At 38.4% G+C, this 20,593-nt stretch overlaps 1 protein-coding gene across 4 annotated transcripts in view; it reads right to left on the bottom strand.

The window, feature by feature from the left end:
* The window catches only part of Slc4a4 (solute carrier family 4 member 4), a 335,690-nt gene that overhangs the window by 39,057 nt on the left and 276,040 nt on the right, over nucleotides 1-20,593 (bottom strand). For all 4 annotated transcript variants that reach the window (XM_031342972.1, XM_031342970.1, XM_031342973.1 and 1 more), the window contains exon 16: nucleotides 17,269-17,460. In XM_031342972.1, the coding sequence (XP_031198832.1) occupies nucleotides 17,269-17,460 (192 nt within the window). The remainder of the gene's footprint in view (nucleotides 1-17,268; nucleotides 17,461-20,593) is intronic.

The following is a 20,593-nucleotide window of genomic DNA, read 5'->3' as shown; positions in this document are numbered from 1 at the left end:
TTCTCCAACAAGGCCACATCTCCAATAAGGCTATACCTTCTCCAACAAGGCCACATCTCCAATAAGGCCACACATCTTAATCTTTATAATCATTTCAAACAGTTCCATTTCCTGGTGACTAAGCATTCAGAAATATGAACCTACAGAGACCATTCTTATTTGATGAAGCACAAATGAAAATTCCATTAAGTAACCTGAAGATGATACAAATCTATCAGAAGAAGATTCTAAGTTCCATCCCATTGAGAAATGTATCAAGATCCACATTAAACTCCAGAAATAAGAACTGAAGGCTGCACAAAATTTTGTCTAAGAAACCACTCCTTATTGCACTAGGATTGGAACATTCCTTGGTATGAGAAATCTCTTCATTGTTAAAGTGTAATCAACATTATTTGGGCATCCAATATCCTAAGTGCCTTCTCTGGTCAGGACAAGGTCTGAGCATTGCACCCTGTGCTTTTTCATAAAGAGGAGCAGAATGGCTATTTAAAGTCATTAAGGGGAGCACAGGACTTTTTGGTTGTGATAGGGCTTCTCTGCTGTTACTAGAGACAGTACTCAGAGCCTAATAGCTTGACGAAAGTAGACACACTCATGGAGAGATGACAGTAGAGTGTCACTGGACTGTTCATTAAGAAATATTCGGTTCCTAATATTTTGTTTTGTGGTAAGAACATCTTAGAGAGTAAAAGAGAGATAATCCATACCTTCATGAAGCCCCAAGCCATGTTTCAGCCAACAAAGATAAAAACTGAGGTAAAAACTGAGGTTGGTTCCAACATCAATCTCTCTTAAGGAGAATGGTCAGTTTTCTGATGCTGCTGAATGACAAAGGTGGGCTAAGGAAGTACGTGGTTTAAGATAGGCTCCAGGAGGAGAAATTATCTCTGCGTGTTCAGTAGGAGCTAAAGCAAGGAATGGACATTACATGATGCTGCAGCATGCTCTAAGGAGCTCCCCTGGAAGCCAGATTCTGTTAGCTCTAGTTTGTTTAAGAAGTAACATGCCAAAGAAGTGGAGACCAGCTATCTGAAATGAGTTCACTTCAGTTACACACAATGATGTCCAAAGCAAACTGATGACAGGAATTAAATGCAAAGCCTTTATTAGCTTCAATTGCTTTATCTGCAAAACAGAGTTGAGAATAATACTGGCAACTTCACATTGGTTTTCTTTATCAGGAGAGGATCTCGGCCCTGTGAAGGTTCTGTGCCCCAGTGTAGGGGAATGCCAGGGCCAATAAGTGGGAGAGGGTGGGGTGGCAAGCATGGAGATTGGGGAGGCAACAGGGGTTTGTTCTTGTTGTTTTTTGTTTGTTTGTTTGTTTGTTTGTTTGTTGGAGGGGAAACTAGGAAAGGAGAAATTTACATGTAAATAAAGAAAATATCTAACAATAAAGAATTAAATATGATAAACCATGAAATTACTCAACCTAATATCTGGGTAAATTATTATTGTTATTTTGTGTTTCAGGAGGTCTCTTGACTGCAAAGACCACTCAAATAATTAGATTATCTACTGCCAAGAAGTCTCTGAGATGGATCGTTAAATCTAAGAAACAAAAAACATCCAAGCCCAGCAATCCTATGGAACTGCTCTGCCAAGACTATTTTGATTGGAAATCCCTAGAATTGATGCTTCCAAGGACCTCAGTTCTGGATGCAAGCAGTGTTGACAATAATAGTTTGGGATAGCATGATAGATAAAGGTTGGTCCTAGGAAGCAGTTTCAGTGCTACATTAGAGTGTTACAACCATGTCATTCTGGGAGGCCACAAATCCTTCTACCATCAGAGGTCACTCAAGTCTACTAAAGCTCTTACTAAAATGTATTTATTCCCCCAATCCTCACCCACAAAAAATCTAGCCAAACAATTTAAATATCTTATAACTCATTCAAACAGTGGAAACAGTTATTTTAAAATACAGTTTACTCCTTTTTCTGTAAAAGAGAAGAATGCTAATGCAATTCCATGGTCCAAGTTCCCCAGATCTATCTGTCCAGCTGTGGCTTCTCTCTGCACTGTGGCAGAGAAGACCGTATCTTGGGTCTAATGTAAGTTAACTAACTTGCCAGTCCAACATGGTGAACTGGATGGACAGCACTCAGTTTACTTGTGGAGCTTCTAACTTGGCCCGTGTTATGCGTTAGATTAGAAATGTTTCTCTCAGGGTTATGTGCTTTTCACCTGTTTTCCAGATAATAACATTGTTTGAGAAGATCTGAGGTCTGCCTGATAGGGGGTGGAACTCTGAAGTGGCTCCTTGGAGTGCAAACTTTGTCCTGATTCTGGCTAGTTGCCATTTGGAAAGGCATAGCCTCATGGCCCTACAGCATCTAATCGATGGCACAGCAACCATGCCTTCCCAGTTGTGAGGGACTGTATGGTATGCCTGAACCATGACAGAACAAACCCATCCTCCATTAAGGTCTAATAAAAGGGATTGATATGAGCCATGGGGCCTAAAAGCTCTGGGAGCACGATCAAGGCCCAAGATGGAAACTACCATGAGAAAAAAATTCCCCACTAAAATGCTTAGAAACCATTCAAGGTCTTTCTATATGAAAGAAGTGGTTTGTCATAACAATTTACAACTATATTTTAAATATGAGATATACAATATTTTCCAAAACTTGTTGAACTATGAAACCATGATTACTTTGCTATGGAAATCATACCTCATTTTCATTCTTCCTCCCTCTCTCCCTCTTCCCCTCTTTCTTTCCTTCCCTTTCTCCCTCCCTCTGTCCCTTCTTCTTTCCTTTTTTTCTGAGACAGAGTCTCTCCACATAGCCCTGGCTCTCCTGAAACTCACAATGTAGACCAGGGTAGCTTCAAACTCATTGAGATCCAACTGCCTCTGATTCCAAAGTGCTGGAAATAAAGGCATGCACCACCACACCTAGCTAAATAACTCAATTTAAAATATGCCTCTACCCTCAAAAAAACCTTCCAAATCCAATTTCAAATCCAAAGCAATATTGTCTTCTACCTGTTCTATTGGGAGTTATTTTATTATTTCATTGGTGTTGCCATTTTTTCAAATAATTTAAAAATATCTTTTATGATTTTATTATTAAGTTAATGGATATTTACTAGATTAGACATATTAACCATCTGTATTTATCTGAACTATCTGTGATTCTTTCCTATTTAAATTTATTTAATTTTTTATTTTTACCACTTCAAAAACTGATAAGTGGTCCTTGTAGCATATTTAGAAAAAAAATTAAAAAGTATCTCTCAATTTCTCTCCATAGAAATAAACCCTAATATCTAAAATATAAGAAAATATATACTTCTGTTGAATATAAGGTTATTCACAGGTATGTGGACATATAACCTTTGATATTTAGATGGTTTTGTTTGTTTTATTGTTGTTTGGAAATAAGATCTCCCTTTGATCTTCCAGGTTGGTCTCAAAGATGAGATCTTCCCGCATCAGCCTCACAAATGCTAGAATTAGAGCCATGAGCATCTACACATCTGTTCTCACATTCTGTTTTGTATGTCTCTTTCACAGTTTTTCCTGTTTCCTTTGATGTTTGCTGTAACAGCAACCTTAATAATGTCAAAGTATTATGCTGAACAGATATTCAAAGATCATTTTTTCCTAATATCCTTGTATTTAGATTGCTGCCAACTTTTCTAGACCATGAAAAAAATATTCTAAAGAAATATTTGCAAATGCTTGGGGCTATTACTTGGAATAAATTACTATGGGCAGAATTGTCCTGTCGATGTGTATATAGAAATTTAAGGCTTTGGGGTCATAATGCCAAATTACCATCCAGAATGTAATATCGATTTGCCAATTTCACTCTACCTAACATACAAATGACTCTGGCTAATGTAGAGAGCTAAATCTATACTCAAAGGGAAAACAATTTGCCGCCGTTGACAATATTCAAAAGAATATAAACTAGCCAAATCTCCTAAAACTGTCCTTTTGTGTGACTTAGCAAACTACTGCATTTCTCGTTCCCTTCTGATTCTTGTAGCCCACACATTTTTATGTAAATGCATTTTCCTTTAAAAATGACATTGATATTTATTCTGTGAAGTATCTCATTCAATGGTATAAAGCCAACATTACATGGACAGAAAGCAAACACAGAATTCTAAGTGATTCAGAGCCTCCTTCTAAGAGCAGTGCTTGCATGGGAAACAGCCCAGACAACCAAGGTCCTACTTCACAGCTGTCCTGTTTTGATCTAGGAATCCTCTGGAGACATTTTGGAAACTGAGTCTAGTAGACTTCCCAGACTACTCCACTGGGTACATCCAGACTTGCCTGCTGGATTCTTCTCGACTCTTCCTCTCTTGTCATGTTCTATTTAGGCACTTTGTCTTCTATTTAGGCTCTATTTTCTTCAGTCCCATACTTAAAAATTGAGAGCTTTTGGGACTAATCATTCCTCTAAACCCCAGAACCATCTATCTGTTTGATACTTCTACTTGGAAATACTTCTTAGTGGAATCTCAAAATTATGTCAAAAAATTAAGTAATCTCGTCTGGCTCAGCTTCCCAGCCCAGCCTGCCTGACCACTGCTACCTAGACCCTCTCTTTGACCAGTGTTTTCCATTTTACTTGATGGCACCTTAATTTGCCCTATTGTTAAGGATAAAAGAAATAGCTTGCCAACCCACTAACAATATGGCAATTATCTTGAAAATATGCATAGGATCATACTACTTTACCTCCTACGGCTTGTTATTTTAGCATTTTTCATGGTTCCTCTGCTTTATATCTGTCTGTCTCAGGTACCTCTGTCATGGATTGCCATGAATCTGGAGTAAGTCTCGGATAAAGAGCAAGTTCCAGGCCAACCTGGGCTATAATGAGTCAAAGCGTTAAAGTGTGAGGAAGTCTAAGCAGCCATTACTGGCCTTAAAGTTGAATGAAGGAGCCCTAGCTCAGATTGGTGCAGACAATGCTTAGATAGAGGCAGGAAATGTGCCATCCCCTAGAGCCTCCACAGGGACACAGTCCTTCTCACACCATGATAATCAGTCCTCTACTAAGATCAATGTCACACTTCTTACCTCCATTATTTTAATTTGAACCTCCAGAGCTGCCTCTTAAATCCAATTTTTTATTGTTCTAAGCTACTATGTTTTTGTTAATTTGATAAGATAAAACTAATAAGTACTGGGAATGTGGGCACACATATATGCATTATATATGTGTATATATACACACATATATGTAATATGTATGTGCGTGCACACATATGGATTCTAGTAGGATTTCTGGGCAAGGGACATCTTGTTAAATGTATCACTATTACAACATGGGCGTAAAAGTTGCTGAAAAGACAAATTCTAACAAACTTTAAGAATTATAGTTTTTAAAATTTATAGAAGAGAAAAAGTAACCCTATAAATGATGCTAAACCTCACTTAAAATCTCAGGCAGAGCTACGGCACTCTCTGCAACATACTAATTTATATTTATCCTCCTTCCTCTTAAGTCATATAACATATATTTGAGGAACTGCAAAAATCACTCTTAGGGGTGTTTATGGTTAGGTAATTCATGTCTAAGGGACGCAGGATCCAGTTTTAACATTCACATAAAGGGCATTGCCTTTCTTCAATGCTGGTATATATGTATTTAGTACTGAATATTCTAATATGGAAAGGTAGGTGGGATGCTATGTTAGCAGAGTACTCAAGACTTACTAAAATTAACTGGGAAAACTGACTCAAGAATCAGAATGGATCTAAAGATGTCAAATCAACTAGATAACACTAAATCTAGGGCCTGTGCATAGGTATCATTGGGTCTGATTTGAAGATAGTAAGAGTTTCTTTCTTTGGCTCATTCTCATATTTCCAAACACATTTAGAAAAAGAAAAGCATATTATTTTTTCATTGTTTTCTCTTTCAAAACAACATTTACATAAGTCAACCCATTAATAAGAACAAAAATAAATCTAGAAATTCATATTTTGCAATTCTCTAGTAATCACTATCCATGACAGTTAAGAGTAGAGGGATAAATGCTTTCATGAGAAAACTATAATTTTGTTTTTGTTTTTCTTTATGGGATCTTATGCCCAAGCCTATGGATCAAGGAACTCAGGCTTAGTTTGGATAGACACTTAACAACTGTCCATCCAAATACAGTACTGGGTACCTTCAGGCTAACCTTCAATGTCTTATGGATATAAATTATCCCATTCTGAGAAAAAATAAATAAAGATAACTTATAGAAAGCAAAACTTTCATGTTTTTAGAAATTGCTTTTCATGGTATATGGATAAGCTATGTGTGGTACTGTAACTTACAAAAAAGAAACATGTCCAAAATAAGACTGTAATGATCTTTGTGTACTATGACTAGGTTTTACATTTCTTTGCTATTTTTATTAGTAAAAAGAAATTGAAAATTATTTCTATCCTCTGCAAAATAAATTAGAAATTATCTCAATTACTCTAGTATGGTGCAACCATATTAAATATTTAAACTACCAAAGTAAAGAAGAAATTAAATGGATGAGAAAGACAATTCCAATAATCATATGCTGTTCTTTTATTCTTGAGCAAAAACAACCTTATAAATCTATTATAAATGCACATTTTATGAAGGATGATACCATATTAATTATTGAGGGAGTCATAATCGTGGAGACACCAACAGCGAGAGCTAGTTAATTTATAGAGAAAAAAATAAATTTGGTTCCTAGGAAGCCCCAGAGGACATTCAGTTTTCACTTTGCAAGGACCGCAGCTGCTCTTAAATTAACTGGGGCTGGGGTGGGTGCTGTGAGCCTGTGGAGCTGTTCTCAATGGATGGAGCCAGTAGCAGGCACCCTGTGGGCTCTCAGTAAATAGTAATCCATGATGTCAAGTCCTCTAATGAGACCGGTGCCTGCAAGTTCTAAACAATAGTGGGAAAAAAGGCATTTATTCTAGGAGGAAAAAAGTCCACTAGACAAATGCGTGCCTTTTGGCAGTCTGAGGCATAGAACGGCATGATGGTTTTGAAATTTAATCTTGCTAGTAGTCAATACTGTAAAGCTTGTTGCTTTTTAAAAAAAGCATTAACATTACTTATTGTAGTGATCTTAATTCACTGTATTTTGATCCAATGATGCACACCATATTCCAAATCCAACAAAAGAAAAGTCTGGTTTGGACTGTATGGATTTAATTCTATAAACTTCAAGTCAGGGAGATTTGGAGATAATAGGAAGTAGACAGGATAATTTTTCAGGGTGGGGCAATGTCTGCCGGTAGAAACTTCCTCTGCAGGCCTAGTGAACTGGTCCAGCAAGGAGACTGAGAATACAGTAACCACTAGCAGAGCATTGCTCCCATTCTGCCTCAAAACTGGGCAGAAGAACAAGGAACCAAACAAGCACCAAACAAATAATCCCAGAAACACATAATCAGACTACATGGGAAAAAATCATGATCCAATCTTTGTCCTTGATAGGGAAAACAGAAAAATCTTAGGCTGATATAGGTAAAGGTAACCAGAGAGGTCAAGACTTAGGGGATGTGTCACAAAAAAAAATGTTGATTTTCTTTTTCAGCTTCCCTGAAAAGCTGTGGTGAGAATGTCTTACAATGTTCCAAGTCTATGGTACCAAGGGAAACCTCAACTTGCCTGAGTAACTCCTGGGAGTGGGAGCTGTGAACAGGGGATGTGGAAGGGAAAAGACAGATTTGCGTCTGGCTATGGGATGCTGGGTTCTTGTTCCAGAGACTCTCGAGCATCATGAAGACCATTATCTTTCAGATACTTAGAGGCAAGATTATACTTGGTAGCATTGAAACTGAACATTAGAATCCAGTAAGATCCTACAGCCCAACAATTACCTAAGGTTTCCTTGGATATAACTCAAGCCATTATAATAAAGGGGCTCAGGTTTGATAAAGAAAATTAATTTCAGAATGTATATTAAAATTCAAGAATTTAGCTTTGCATGACTAATTAGTAATTTGACAACCTAGAAACCAGACACTCTTGTTTTCCTGCACAGATCTGAAGGCTGTTGACTCTCCTTTGATGGACAAGTTAGGTGAACATGCTTTGAACCAGGAGGATTGCATGGTCACAGGGCATGGCTTATTCTTTCTGTAGCCTGCCTCTGTACCATCATGAGAAGCCCTCTCCCAGTACTGTGGCCAACCGTAACTCTGAACTTAATTTTAATTAGGGCTCAATTCAAGTTAACTGAAATTTTTTTGTCATCTATCTCTGAGAGCTGACATATTTGTAGTGCATGTAAAAATGTATTTACAAACTGGATTGTATTTATAACTAAGTGTTTATCATTCTTTGTGAAATAAGTATGAAAAAAATATTAGACAAAAGCAAATTTGACTTTCAAAATGACTTTCCTAGGTATAAAATATCAAAAACGACTGGGAAAAAACCTGATATGTTCAGTGACATTTCGGTTAAAATATGAAAAATCATATTTTAATGAACTTCAATGATGGGATATGGCCTGATATTTTGAACTATACAAATGTCACTCAGCTTTACCACCATCAGAACGCAACATAGAATATACACCTATTACTTCCTATTCACTTTTAATATGTTAGTTACTTTAGTTTGACAGTTTTTACCTTTCAACAAGAAAATTCTAAGAGAAAAGAAAACAGAAGTGAAATGTCACTCACCTCTTAGAAGGAACTGTTTGCAAAATATGTACCTCTTAACTCAAAACACAACCAATTTCAATAGGCCAGTAATAGCCAAGCTGTCAGACAAGAATCAGGGTTTGAGAATCTTAACTACCTGTGGAGCCTTATATTTTTCCTGTGGTTTATGAGCATAAAAACAAATGTATCACATAGCTAAAATGTCCATTTTGTTTTCATTTAAATTCTGGAATTGCTATACTTTGTTTTAATACCTAATGGCAGTGTCTCAAGATCCACTATCACCATAGGCCATAAAATGGATCTAAAATGGGATTTCTCTGGAGATCTTTAGTATAAATGGAAATAATGACAAAACAAAAGTCAGCCTTATCTGAGAGGACAAAAATACAACTTATTTAACAATAACTTAAGTATATTAAGTGCCCATTATGTACCAGGTTCTTGAATTATTCATCTTGGTGTTCTTCACCTAGTCTAATGTGAAGCAAACATTAGAATAACCATTATTTTGTTCCATATTGGATGAATATCCTAATTAATAAGACACACAATAGTAGTATCAATGAATAATTTGTACCATCTAAACATAACATGGAAAGTAATATAGTTATTGATATTAGCTGGAATAGGGATTATTATTTGTATAACTGGAATGTATATGTAGTAGTAGACTATGAGTACTCCAGATTTAGATTTTAAACTCCGTTCTGTGAGTGATCCTTGGAAGAAGGCATCCTTATGCCTACCTCACACATGAGCCAGCCACATGGAGTGTAGCTGTATCAAAGCATCAATAATAATTCATAGTATTCTATGGATTTATAACTCTTGTCTTGATCCAATCCTGCTGTATCTTTAAGCTCTCCTTTTCTTTTGTTCCAAGTATGCAGCAATAACAGTATTGTTCCATGCTGGCAGTCACTTGCTGGTGTGGGACTCCTGAAGAACATTCATGTGAATGCCTTGAGCCATCTGCCACAGACAATCACACATTATGCTGTGATGTTCCTCCTAGAAGTTTGACACTAAATGATTCTGACTTTGAGGCTGATCTAATAGACCAGTCACAGTACAGGATAGAGGACTGATGTGCCCCTCTGAAAAGAATGGGGAACACCAGGCACCAGTGGAACTCTGGCATTCTAGCTGTGTTCTATCAATTGTTGGGGCTCTAGCTGGCCTCATATACTAATTATGTCTGTTTCATTCAAAGTGCTTACACTGATGGATTGTTATTGGGTCAATGAGATCCTGAAAGGGAGTGAGTCACTGACCCTAGTCTAGTCAAAGGCAATGAAGACCACACTGAGGGAAACCTAAGTGTTGGTGTAAAGGGAAAAGGTAAGACAACCGATAATAAGTTCGATATGAAAACGAAACACTTGGAACATGAAAAGCATGGAATGGGCATGTTAGTTTGCTATACTGGTTTATCATCTAACCCTCTGTTCCTTTGATTTCTGGAGGAAATCTGGGTCTAGCTGGAAATGGTATAGAAAGAGAGAGAGAGAGAAATAGAAAGGGATGGAGGAAAGCGAAAGGGAGGCAGAAGGGGGTAGGAAGAGGAGAGAGAGACCAGTTGAGACAGACAGACAGACAGACAGATGATAGATAGGAAGGTATGGAGGTAGGGAGGGAGGTAGATAATCAGGGTATTGATTGCTCTAATTGGTTCCCCATAAGATAATCTGACAGACTAATTCCTCAAGCCTACATTCACATCATTTCTCAGGATCTTTCTCTGCTCTTTCCTTTCATTCTAGGTTTCATCCATCACCCCTTTCTACATTGTCTGGGCCCAGGATAGAAGCAATTCCACTGTTACTAGCACTATGATACCAAACTCCAAACTCAGCTTTGTAAATAACACCTTCCATCAAACCATCCTAAATGATCATTTCAAATGATCCTAATTTGAGTTCATAATTTAATTCACGCTGGGACACTGACCCCAAGTATCATTGCAAGATTTTGACCATGGTGGCCAGGACAATGGCTTGTCTTGTTTCAGTTTGTTTAACCAGTTGAGATAGCATATATAGGGAGAAGCAGATCAATTGTGGAAAAGAAAGTAAACCGTGTTCTGAATTATCTGTGTGCTACCTGTAAGTCATCCACAGAGAGAGACTCAGCCTCTGTAAAAGAAGGTCTGGCCTGAACAGCAAGATCATCGTCAAATTTGAGAAGTTTCAAGGTGTGATTGTTACTCTACAGATGTGTAGGACACAGAGAGTGTATCCACGAAGGAGATGAAGCCTCAAAGCTTTATTTAAAAATACAGGACTACTTCCACTTAAAACAAGATTAATTATTGTCTACAGAGCTCTCCCCTTATAGGTGAGGATACTAAGTCTGCAGTTGGGCATCAGAGGGCACGCTGTTAGTTCATGGTAGTGCTGCTGTGAGAATCTACCTGGATTCCTATCTCTAAACACTCCTCAGAAAATACAGCATGTACTGCTATCTGAGCGAGTCTACAAGTCAGCACATACCGAGCACCTAGTGTAAGGTTGATATAAAGGACAAAATAAAAACTTTTAATAATTTTCAAACAGTTTGTGGAGCTAACTAACTAGTCATACAAACATACAGGAATGAAACAATTATCTCCTGTTAAGCATTGTTAATTATCTCCTGTATGTTTTCATTGTTAATGTGCAAGCTCAGCAGCCTACACACTTGTCTGTTTCAATGCACAGAGGACACCCACCTAAATGACAGGTTGAATTAAGCACGTTTTAATAAGTGAGAGATAGTGTTACATATGTGCACATATTATGTGTGTAGTATTATTTACATTTGCTTATAAGATGCATGTAAGCAAAGTCAACAGAACAGTTAGAAACCATCTCAAAAGAAATCATAACTAGGATGTTACTATTTTTTCTATTTTCTCAGTTTTCTGACTTTTTCAGTGGCATTTGTCAATAGCAAAATTTTACCTTATTACAAATTAGGCTTATGTGATAGATTTCTCTCAAAGGCTGAATTTGGGGGTTACTGTTACAAGACAAAAGTTATATTCACATGTACAGTTAAGATGATCACTATAGGACAGTGAGGTAAGTTAGAATGATGATGGCACAGGACTTCCCCATGCTCTTCCTCCCACAGAAACATCAGATGGAACAACTCTCTACCTCAGAAATAGCTTTTCCAGGCCTAAGAAAGCCGGATGAGTTATTACATAGCACATCTGTCTAGACTACAGGTAAGTTAAGACACAGGTAAGTTAAAAAGAAAATCATATGCTATATCCATCACCTTCTCCAAACCCAGGCAATGTGACTTGGAGGCAGAAACATTGCACAGGGCATAAGCCCCGAGACACAAATGCTGACCATGCCCCAAGAAAATGAGTGTGAGGACCAGGTGAGCTCCCATGACCTCAGCCACTAGTTGAGTACAAAGGACTGTGCAGAGCTAGTCTGGACCAGCGCCCAAAGTTCTCTAACTTTGCTATAACTGAGTCTGCTATCCATTCCACACTAGACTAGCCTCAGAGTCTTGGGTACAAAGCACCCCCTAGGAACAGGTTAGGAACAATGGACTCAGCCCCTATGATGTCTTGACCTCTAGGCCTACTCAGTTCCAGGTCAGCCTCTGTGTCCACAGACTACAGAATACTCTAAGTCCCAGTCCATACCAGGACTAAAAAGCATCCAAGCGCAAAAGGAAGTTAGCACACAGACAATGTGGTCTGATTGGCGGAAAGCCCTAGATAATCCATCAAAATAAAACAAAAATGCTGGAACTGATGAAATTCAGTAAAATTAAGAATATTAAATCAATATACAATACCTCTGTTTTTTCTATGCATTATTACAAACTCTCCAAAACCAAAATCAAGTTCATAAGACCCCACCCATAGATGAGGATCTACAGGTACACTAGTTATTGAACTGGGGGTCAGTATTCTTCAGGGGAGAGCTCTCTGATAGGTTATCCAATAATAAATGGACAGTCTGAAATACATGTGTATATAGGCAAGACTCTGTAGGGTGTGTGAGTATATGCATGTGTGTAAAATACAAGAAAATTATAGAAGAGATCATAATTCAAGAGGGAATTGTTATGGGTAGCACAGGAAGAGTTTTAAGGGAAGAAGGAGGTGAGGAAAATATTTAAATACAATGTATCCATGTATGAAAAAATTAAGATCATTAAGGGAAGACAATTCTATCTATATTAGCTACAAAATAATGAAATACTGAGTAATAAATGTAAACAAGATATAATATATAAATACTTTTAAATATATTTTTAAAATCTAATGAAGGAAATTGATGATAACACAAATAAATGAAAAGATATCCCATGTTCATGGACTAGAAAAATAAATAATGTTAAGATGCACATACTACCCAAAGAAATCTAATGCAATGCCTATAAAAACTCCAGTGACATTTTTTCAGGGAAACAGAAAGAAAACTCTAAAATTTATATGGAAGTACACAGCATAGCAATAGCCAAGCAAAGAATACAGCTGTAGCCATCACAACACCTCACTTCTCAATACATCACGAAGATAAGCAATCTCTTCTAAATACACTAGAAAAGCATACAGACTAGTGGAGCAGAACCTGATCCCAGCCATCAGCCATCAGTTGATTTCCAACCAAGGCTCCAAGTGTGTATGATGGAGAGAAAAAAAGACACCTCAGTGATCGATGTTAGGAAAATGGGATGGCCACATGCAGAAGAAGGAAAATACAACATTACTGCACACATGCAAAAATCAACTCAAAATTGATTACTTAACTGAAGAGGTCAAAACCATAAAAGTATTAAAAGAAAACATTAAAAAGGTGTTATGCTGAGCTTGACAATGTTTATTTGCAAATAAACAAATACTCTAACACCACACTTAATTTTATTACAAGAGTCAACTCCAAAAAACACAGGAAAAAGTGCTAAATTTCAAATCAAACTCAAACACAAATGCTTCTGCTCAGCAAGATAATTAGCAGAGTAACCAAGAAAGTACAAAGTGGGCACATATTCAACCAATGGATTACCTGACAAGAGGGCAATGCCAAGAGTATACAAGGAACTCAAGGGTAAAACATATATAAACACTTTAAAATGGACAGCATATTTAATAAAGACTTAAAAGACGTATAGGCCAAGAGATGTGAACATGTGCTCAATGACACTAATAGTTAGAGACATGCAAATTCAGCCTACAATGAGAAGTGAAGCCATATAGGTTAAAGATCATCATTAACATGAACTCAAAGGATAACACGGTTTGGCCCAGATATGGGGAAATTGGAATCCTTTCAATCTCTTCTTAGGAATGTAAATTAGTTTAGCTTGTTATAGAAAACGGAAGGAGGTTCCATCAAAGGATTAAGAGAACAGTCATGTGATACAACAGTCCTATCTTTCAACATAAAATGAAAGAAAATAAAATTATTGTACCACAGACTATGTGCACTTCCCTACATCACAGCACCATTCACAATAGACAAAGCATAGTAACATTGGAATGTTACCCAAGGATGCACTATGTGTGTGTGTGTATATGTGTAAGTGCATATAACTTTCAATACTGTTATATAGGAATATTATTTCTAATATTAAAGGGAGAAAATCCTATTATTTGAAACAAAATGAGAGAACCTGAAGGACATTTTTGAAAAGTAAAATAAGTCAGACACAGAAGACAAACACTGTGTGATTTTACTTACATGTGGAAACTTAGAAAGTGAGTTTCATAGGCCAAGATGGCAGGGAGCAAAGGGACAGAGAGGATGCAGGCTGAGCATGCAAAGTTCCGATTCACTGAAGGAGTTCCTGAGATACACTGCAGAGCATGCTGACTATGTTCAAAATTGCCAAGAGTAGACTTTGTTTTCATTGCAGAAATGATTTAACCATGTGAAATTACAGATGTTAATTAGCTTAATGTAATCATTCACCAATGTAAACCATAAACTAAAATATCATACTGTGTTCCATAAAAGGTACATAATTATTCATCAATTAAAATATAGAAAAATAGCTGGTCTTTTTGCCCAGTTATACAAATTATAACATCTAAGAGCCTTACAAATTTTCCACAGTTCCACTGACTATGTTCAAAGCCCATTAAACTTTTACAAGCAGTAATGATCTGTAACACATATCACAATGTAACAAAACCAAACAAGATCTAAGACCCATGAATTGGTAATTACACAGGAAAAACCACAATCCAGAAGAAATTGTCCTGAAGCTTCGTATCTAGGAATCGGTTCTATTTGAACTGATCCACTGGAGAAGGAATGGGGTTAAGCCCATCTCTGGGGTGTGTCCTGGGACCACAATGTCAAATGCACTGAGGAACAGGCCCTAATTGTCAGGAGCGAAGAGGACAGAAGCCTTCAACAGCAGCAGATGGGGAGGAGAAGAGCTCCCTACAGAGCCAGGTGCCAGGCAATGCCATGTGTGTGTGAGTGTGCGTGCATGTGTCTGTGTGTGAGTGTGCGTGCATGTGTCTGTGTGTGAGTGTGCGTGCATGTGTCTGTGTGTGTGTCTGTGTGTGTGTCTGTGTGTGTGTGTGCGTGCATGTGTCTGTGTGTGTCTGTGTGTCTCTGTGTCTGTGTGTGTGTCTGTGTGTCTCTGTGTCTGTGTGTGAGTGTGCGTGCATGTGTCTGTGTGTGTGTCTGTGTGTGTGTCTGTGTGTGTGTCTGTGTGTCTCTGTGTCTGTGTGTGTGCGTGCATGTGTCTGTGTGTGTGTCTGTGTGTGTGTCTGTGTGTGTGTCTGTGTGTGAGTGTGCATGCATGTGTCTGTGTGTGTGTCTGTGTGTGTGTCTGTGTGTGTGTCTGTGTGTGTGTCTGTGTGTGTCTGTGTGTGTGTCTGTGTGTGTGTGTCTCTGTGTGTCTCTGTGTCTGTGTGTGAGTGTGCATGCATGTGTCTGTGTGTGTGTCTGTGTGTGTGTCTGTGTGTGTCTGTGTGTGTGTCTGTGTGTGTGTGTCTCTGTGTGTCTCTGTGTCTGTGTGTGTGAATGTGTGTGCATGTGTCTGTGTGTATGTCTGTGTGTGTGTATGTCTGTGTGTCTCTGTGTCTCTGTGTATGTGTGTGTGTCTGTGTGTGTGTCTCTGTGTCTCTGTGTGTGTGTATGTGTGTGTGTATGTATGTGTGTCTCTGTGTCTCTGTGTGTGTGTATGTGTGTGTGTCTGTGTGTGTGTCTGTGTGTCTCTGTGTATGTGTGTGTGTCTGTGTGTGTGTCTCTGTGTCTCTGTGTGTATGTATGTGTGTCTCTGTCTCTGTGTGTGTGTGTCTGTGTGTGTCTCTGTGTCTGTGTGTGTGTCTCTGTGTATGTGTGTATGTCTGTGTGTGTGTCTCTGTGTATGTGTGTGTGTGTCTGTGTATGTGTGTGTGTCTTTGTGTGTGTGTCTCTGTTTGTGTGTGTCTCTGTGTATGTGTGTGTGTCTGTATGTGTGTCTCTCTGTATGTGTATGTCTATGTGTGTGTGTGTCTGTGTATGTGTGTATGTATGTGTCTGTGTGTGTATGTATGTGTCTCTGTGTATGTTTATGTCTATGTGTTTGTGTGTTTGTGTGTATGTGTGTGTGTGTGTGTGTGTGTGTATAAACATTGTGTGCTTAAACAAAGACTGGCTCTGAGCCTGCCAAACACCAATATATTAAGTCTATTTTAATCAGAATAAGTAAACCTTATCTCTCTTTATGGAAAATGCTCAGTCCTTGAGCTATCTACGTTTAGACATCTCATTAGCCATGCCGTCCTTTATTCCCTATTTTATAAGAAGAAATCAGAATGCCCACAATTTCCTATGTGACAGTGGATATATGAATTTTCATATTCTTGGGATTAAAAAGGGGTACCTACCTACTAACATTCTCCACTGTAAAACACAGTGAAGCAGTTTCATGAGGTCTACAGGTCACTGATATAAATCATGTTTAATGCCGTTTACCTGGGACCACTGACCTCTTAAACCATACGAAAGCAAAAAAGTAGCTCAGGTTCATTTCCTGGCTCTAAAAAGTGGCATTTAGTAGTTAAATGTTCGTCTTAGTCTCTCAAAGAACAGTAGCTTTGAATTTAAACTCACTCAAGCGCATTAGCATGGCAGAGGAGATCTATGTAACCCATTTACACTCTGGGTGTTACAGTATTCAGTATTATGGGAAGGAAAGTTTGGCTCAAATGGCAACCATATCTTACATCTATCCTAGTGCACAACGCAGTTTTAGTCTATGCCCATAGACTGCATTCCAGTATTAAAATACACGTACATCTATGATTGAGAAATTCTACACTAACAAAATTGCTGGTGGTTATTGAAAGTTTTTGCTTATATACTTACACATCAAGGACCAAAAGAGTCCTTTTCTACAGTCATGTGCTTTTAGACTGTGTACAACACATTTCTCCCTTCATCGTACTATAGGCAGAAGTTAGGATCAAATTATGAAAGCAAATCTTTGGAAGGTTTCTTGAGGCATAACTACAATCATATTAAATGTGCCTGCACACAAGCAAAGACCAGAATGTATTACGTAAATGTACAAAGTACTATTGCACACGTTGAACTGAGGCGCCTTCTTTCATTTTGTAAAATTGCATTAGTGGTGATACAAGGCAAATCAAATGAAAGTTATTTATACCCCAGCTACTTACTGTGGTTGGAAAATAACGACTGGTTTTGAATTTCTTCATAGCCATAGATGAGGTGTAAGTGCCCAGGAAGAGGATGAAGGACATGAGCGTGATATCAGGCACAAAGTCACAGTTGTTTCCCACGAGCTCTCCTCCATATTTCACACACTCCTTCTTTGACAAATAGGCCCAGTTAAAGGTGGCGTTATGGTACTGAAAAGAAAACAGGGAGGAGATTTTTCTTTGTTTGTTTTTTAGAGATTATTGACATCATCTAAAACAGCTTTTCATACTTAATAGGCTCCAAAAGGACTGCACCAGAACCGCCTATGAAACAATCCGAGATAACCACTGTAGGATGTAACCTGAAGAGGCCTCACTCAAGTAACAGAGGATAAAGAGGCCAGCGATTATGTAGAACTCAATGGGAGGGAGGCGGTGTGTTACACAGTTTGTTCCTCCACCTGAACAATCATCCAATTGTTCAACAGAAACTGACCACAAAGTCCTTCTTTCCTGCTGGCCTTCCGGTGGGTCAACTGACATCTATTAATATCCTGAATCTCAAAATGGGAGTCTTGAGAAACACCATTACTGTTCAGACAGTACTTACGTATGCACGCTTGGTTCCATAATCACCTACCTTACAGCACTATCAATGCTCTGAAAGTAATTGGAAGGCAACTAAGTCAATACTTCACAAGTAGGTTATGTCTTATCTCAGTTAGTGCACTCTAGTGCCTGAAGAAATGATAGTCTCAAAGTGTGCCTAGTCCCGGACAAACCTAATATACCACACATTTTTTCTTGTTGACTACAGGTCAGCAGTTGGAACACTGGATGGCCATGATGCCTTCATGTCTGAGAAGCCATGTGAGAGATCTCCAGTCTTGTGTTCTATGATCTGAACAGCACACAGGTTAGTTAGTTCCATGTATGCTGTCCTATTATCAAGATTGAGCCCCTTCCTGGCAACTCCCTCTATTTCCTGTATCTAATACATAGCAGATCCTCTTGCTAGTGTCATGGGTAGACCCATGTACCCACATCGAGCTCCTACCCAACCACAGCTGGCTACTTTTTGCAAATCACCTTTTGTCAACCAACAGCCACTAAACAGTTACTGCCTAGCACTAGCAGGGGATAAGTTACCTGCTTCTGCTCAAAGAGGAGACATCCCTGTAGTGAAAATTATATCTCAGAATTCTACATGAATCGAGGTGAGGCTAAACTTAGCTGAGACACATCCTTGTTCACCGATTCTCTTATTCAGTTTTGAGACTGCCCTCTCGACTAATGAAATAACCTGGAATTTCTGTATTAGAATCTATTTCTAAAAGGTCAGCTCACTTCACTTATAGGACAACTGAAATTAGTGGCCTCTACATTTAAGGAACTTTTTCTAAAATGTAAGAATGTAGTCTGAAACTCCTGAGTGATTTGAGCAGGTTTTTCACCCTTAGTACCCAAGAGTACAGGGATGAAGTCCCCTCCTTTGCTTGATGGTTTTCTGTGATGAAGTTACTTGGTATCTCATTTCCTTATGTGAAAGAAATTCCTGTACAGCCATTTCTTGTATTTGAGCCTTGTTCAGTAATTATCCTTTAAGCTCTACAAAGAGCATTTGATGATACTGTGGCCGCAATGGCTGTTCCCTAGACATGTATTTCTAGAACCTTCTCTGCCTAAATGAATGTCAGTGGGGTTAATGGAAATGACTGGGTGTCTCATCGGAGAAAGTTTCTAAGTATCTCCTAACTTGTGTCTCCTTGGGTTGCAGACTAAGAGGACACTGTATGATGATGAAAGTTATTTGCAATTACCTTGCAAAGAAGTGTGGAATGGCAAATTTATCTTGTTCTTTACAGGCAAGAGTTTTATGACACACCAAACAAATCAACCTCTTTTATATGCTAGGAATTCTATTGATATCTGTGGTCCAATCTGGCCAGAAAGGGCGGAGGTTTTCATCGAGCTCAAAAGGTGAAGTCACCTGGAATATTTCCTGTTACCTCCGATTGTGCACACTTGACCTGCATAACTGCTCTCTTGCTGAACTCTACGAGGTGATTAATCATGTCTTGTGTTGTTTTCCAGATTCCCACACATGGATGTTTCCAGGAGAATAGAGCTAACGCTTAGAGGTCATAATTGGTAACATACTTCTTTGCTTTAAAATCAGCAAAACTGTGCCCTAATTTCACATCAGCAATGTAACATCAGCAGAGTCCTTTCCCAATAACTGGAATTTTCCCAGGAGGTACGTAAGATACCCTGGAACAATACCAACAGGGATTTGTATCCATATCCTCCCAGACATTAATGTTCAGGTGAAGATGGCACAGATACAGACATAGAGATAGGCAGCTTCGCTTGTATCAGCTCTTGCAAAACATCAATACCAATATTTAAAAGTGCCAAATGAATCAGTTATTGTTATCTGAAAATGGCTAGCCTCCAAACCCCACCTACAACCAAGGTCTCACATATAAAAACTTTAAGAAGTTAGCATATATCTTCAAATATGTAATTTTCTAAAACAAAAAGTTTATGGCATTCCTAAAACCTAAACTGTAGCTGACCATCAGTTTCACTTGAACACCAGAGAAAACACATCTATACTTTTTTGTGTTGTTTCATATAAGCTGATGTTAAGTGAAGGTTACTTCTTTCAGACTTCAGACGGGCTCTACATCATGCAGATATGCGTCCAGAGTCATTGCTACGTCCTGAGTTCAAGTCAGCATTGTCTCCTCTGTGTCAATTCAGGAGACCCAGCACCTAGCTGCCACTGGCTTTTATCTCCTTGTGGGTCTCCCATTTTGATCTTTATTTGCTATGCAAAATACTCTCTCATTTTAGGGGACAGGGCAAATGGGAATATATGCTCAGAGATCTTAGAATTCTCACATGACTTCTTTTTCTTAAGATGATTGTAACTTTGCATTAGCAGTTATATTGCAGGCCACCCTCAATATTTAGTGATATGAATTTGAAAGTCCTCCAAAAGTTGTCTTAATCTAGGAGATATGTCAAGGTTGGAGACATTAGCTATGAGCTATAAACTGCTGGCCTGGGCACAATGGCTCCACACAATTACAAATGTGCTGAGGGACAATGTATAGAGCATCCAGTGTGCCCACAGGGAGGTAGGATGCCATGAAAGGCTGAGGATGGATGAGGACGATCGATGGAAAGACCCGTGATGAGCTGACAAGTGAGCAGGAGTGAAAAGCTACAACAGAAAGGACAGATGTTTAAAAAAAATAAGTAGCAAAAGATATTTTAGAACACAAGCGCATTATGAGGTTGGTATGAGTTTCTCAGGGATGGTAAAGACAAGAGC

Source organism: Mastomys coucha, unplaced genomic scaffold (genome assembly GCF_008632895.1).
Source record: "Mastomys coucha isolate ucsf_1 unplaced genomic scaffold, UCSF_Mcou_1 pScaffold22, whole genome shotgun sequence".
Taxonomy (NCBI): Eukaryota; Metazoa; Chordata; class Mammalia; order Rodentia; family Muridae; genus Mastomys; species Mastomys coucha.
Note: the sequence above shows the minus strand (reverse complement) of the source record. Positions and strands in the feature narration are given on the sequence as shown.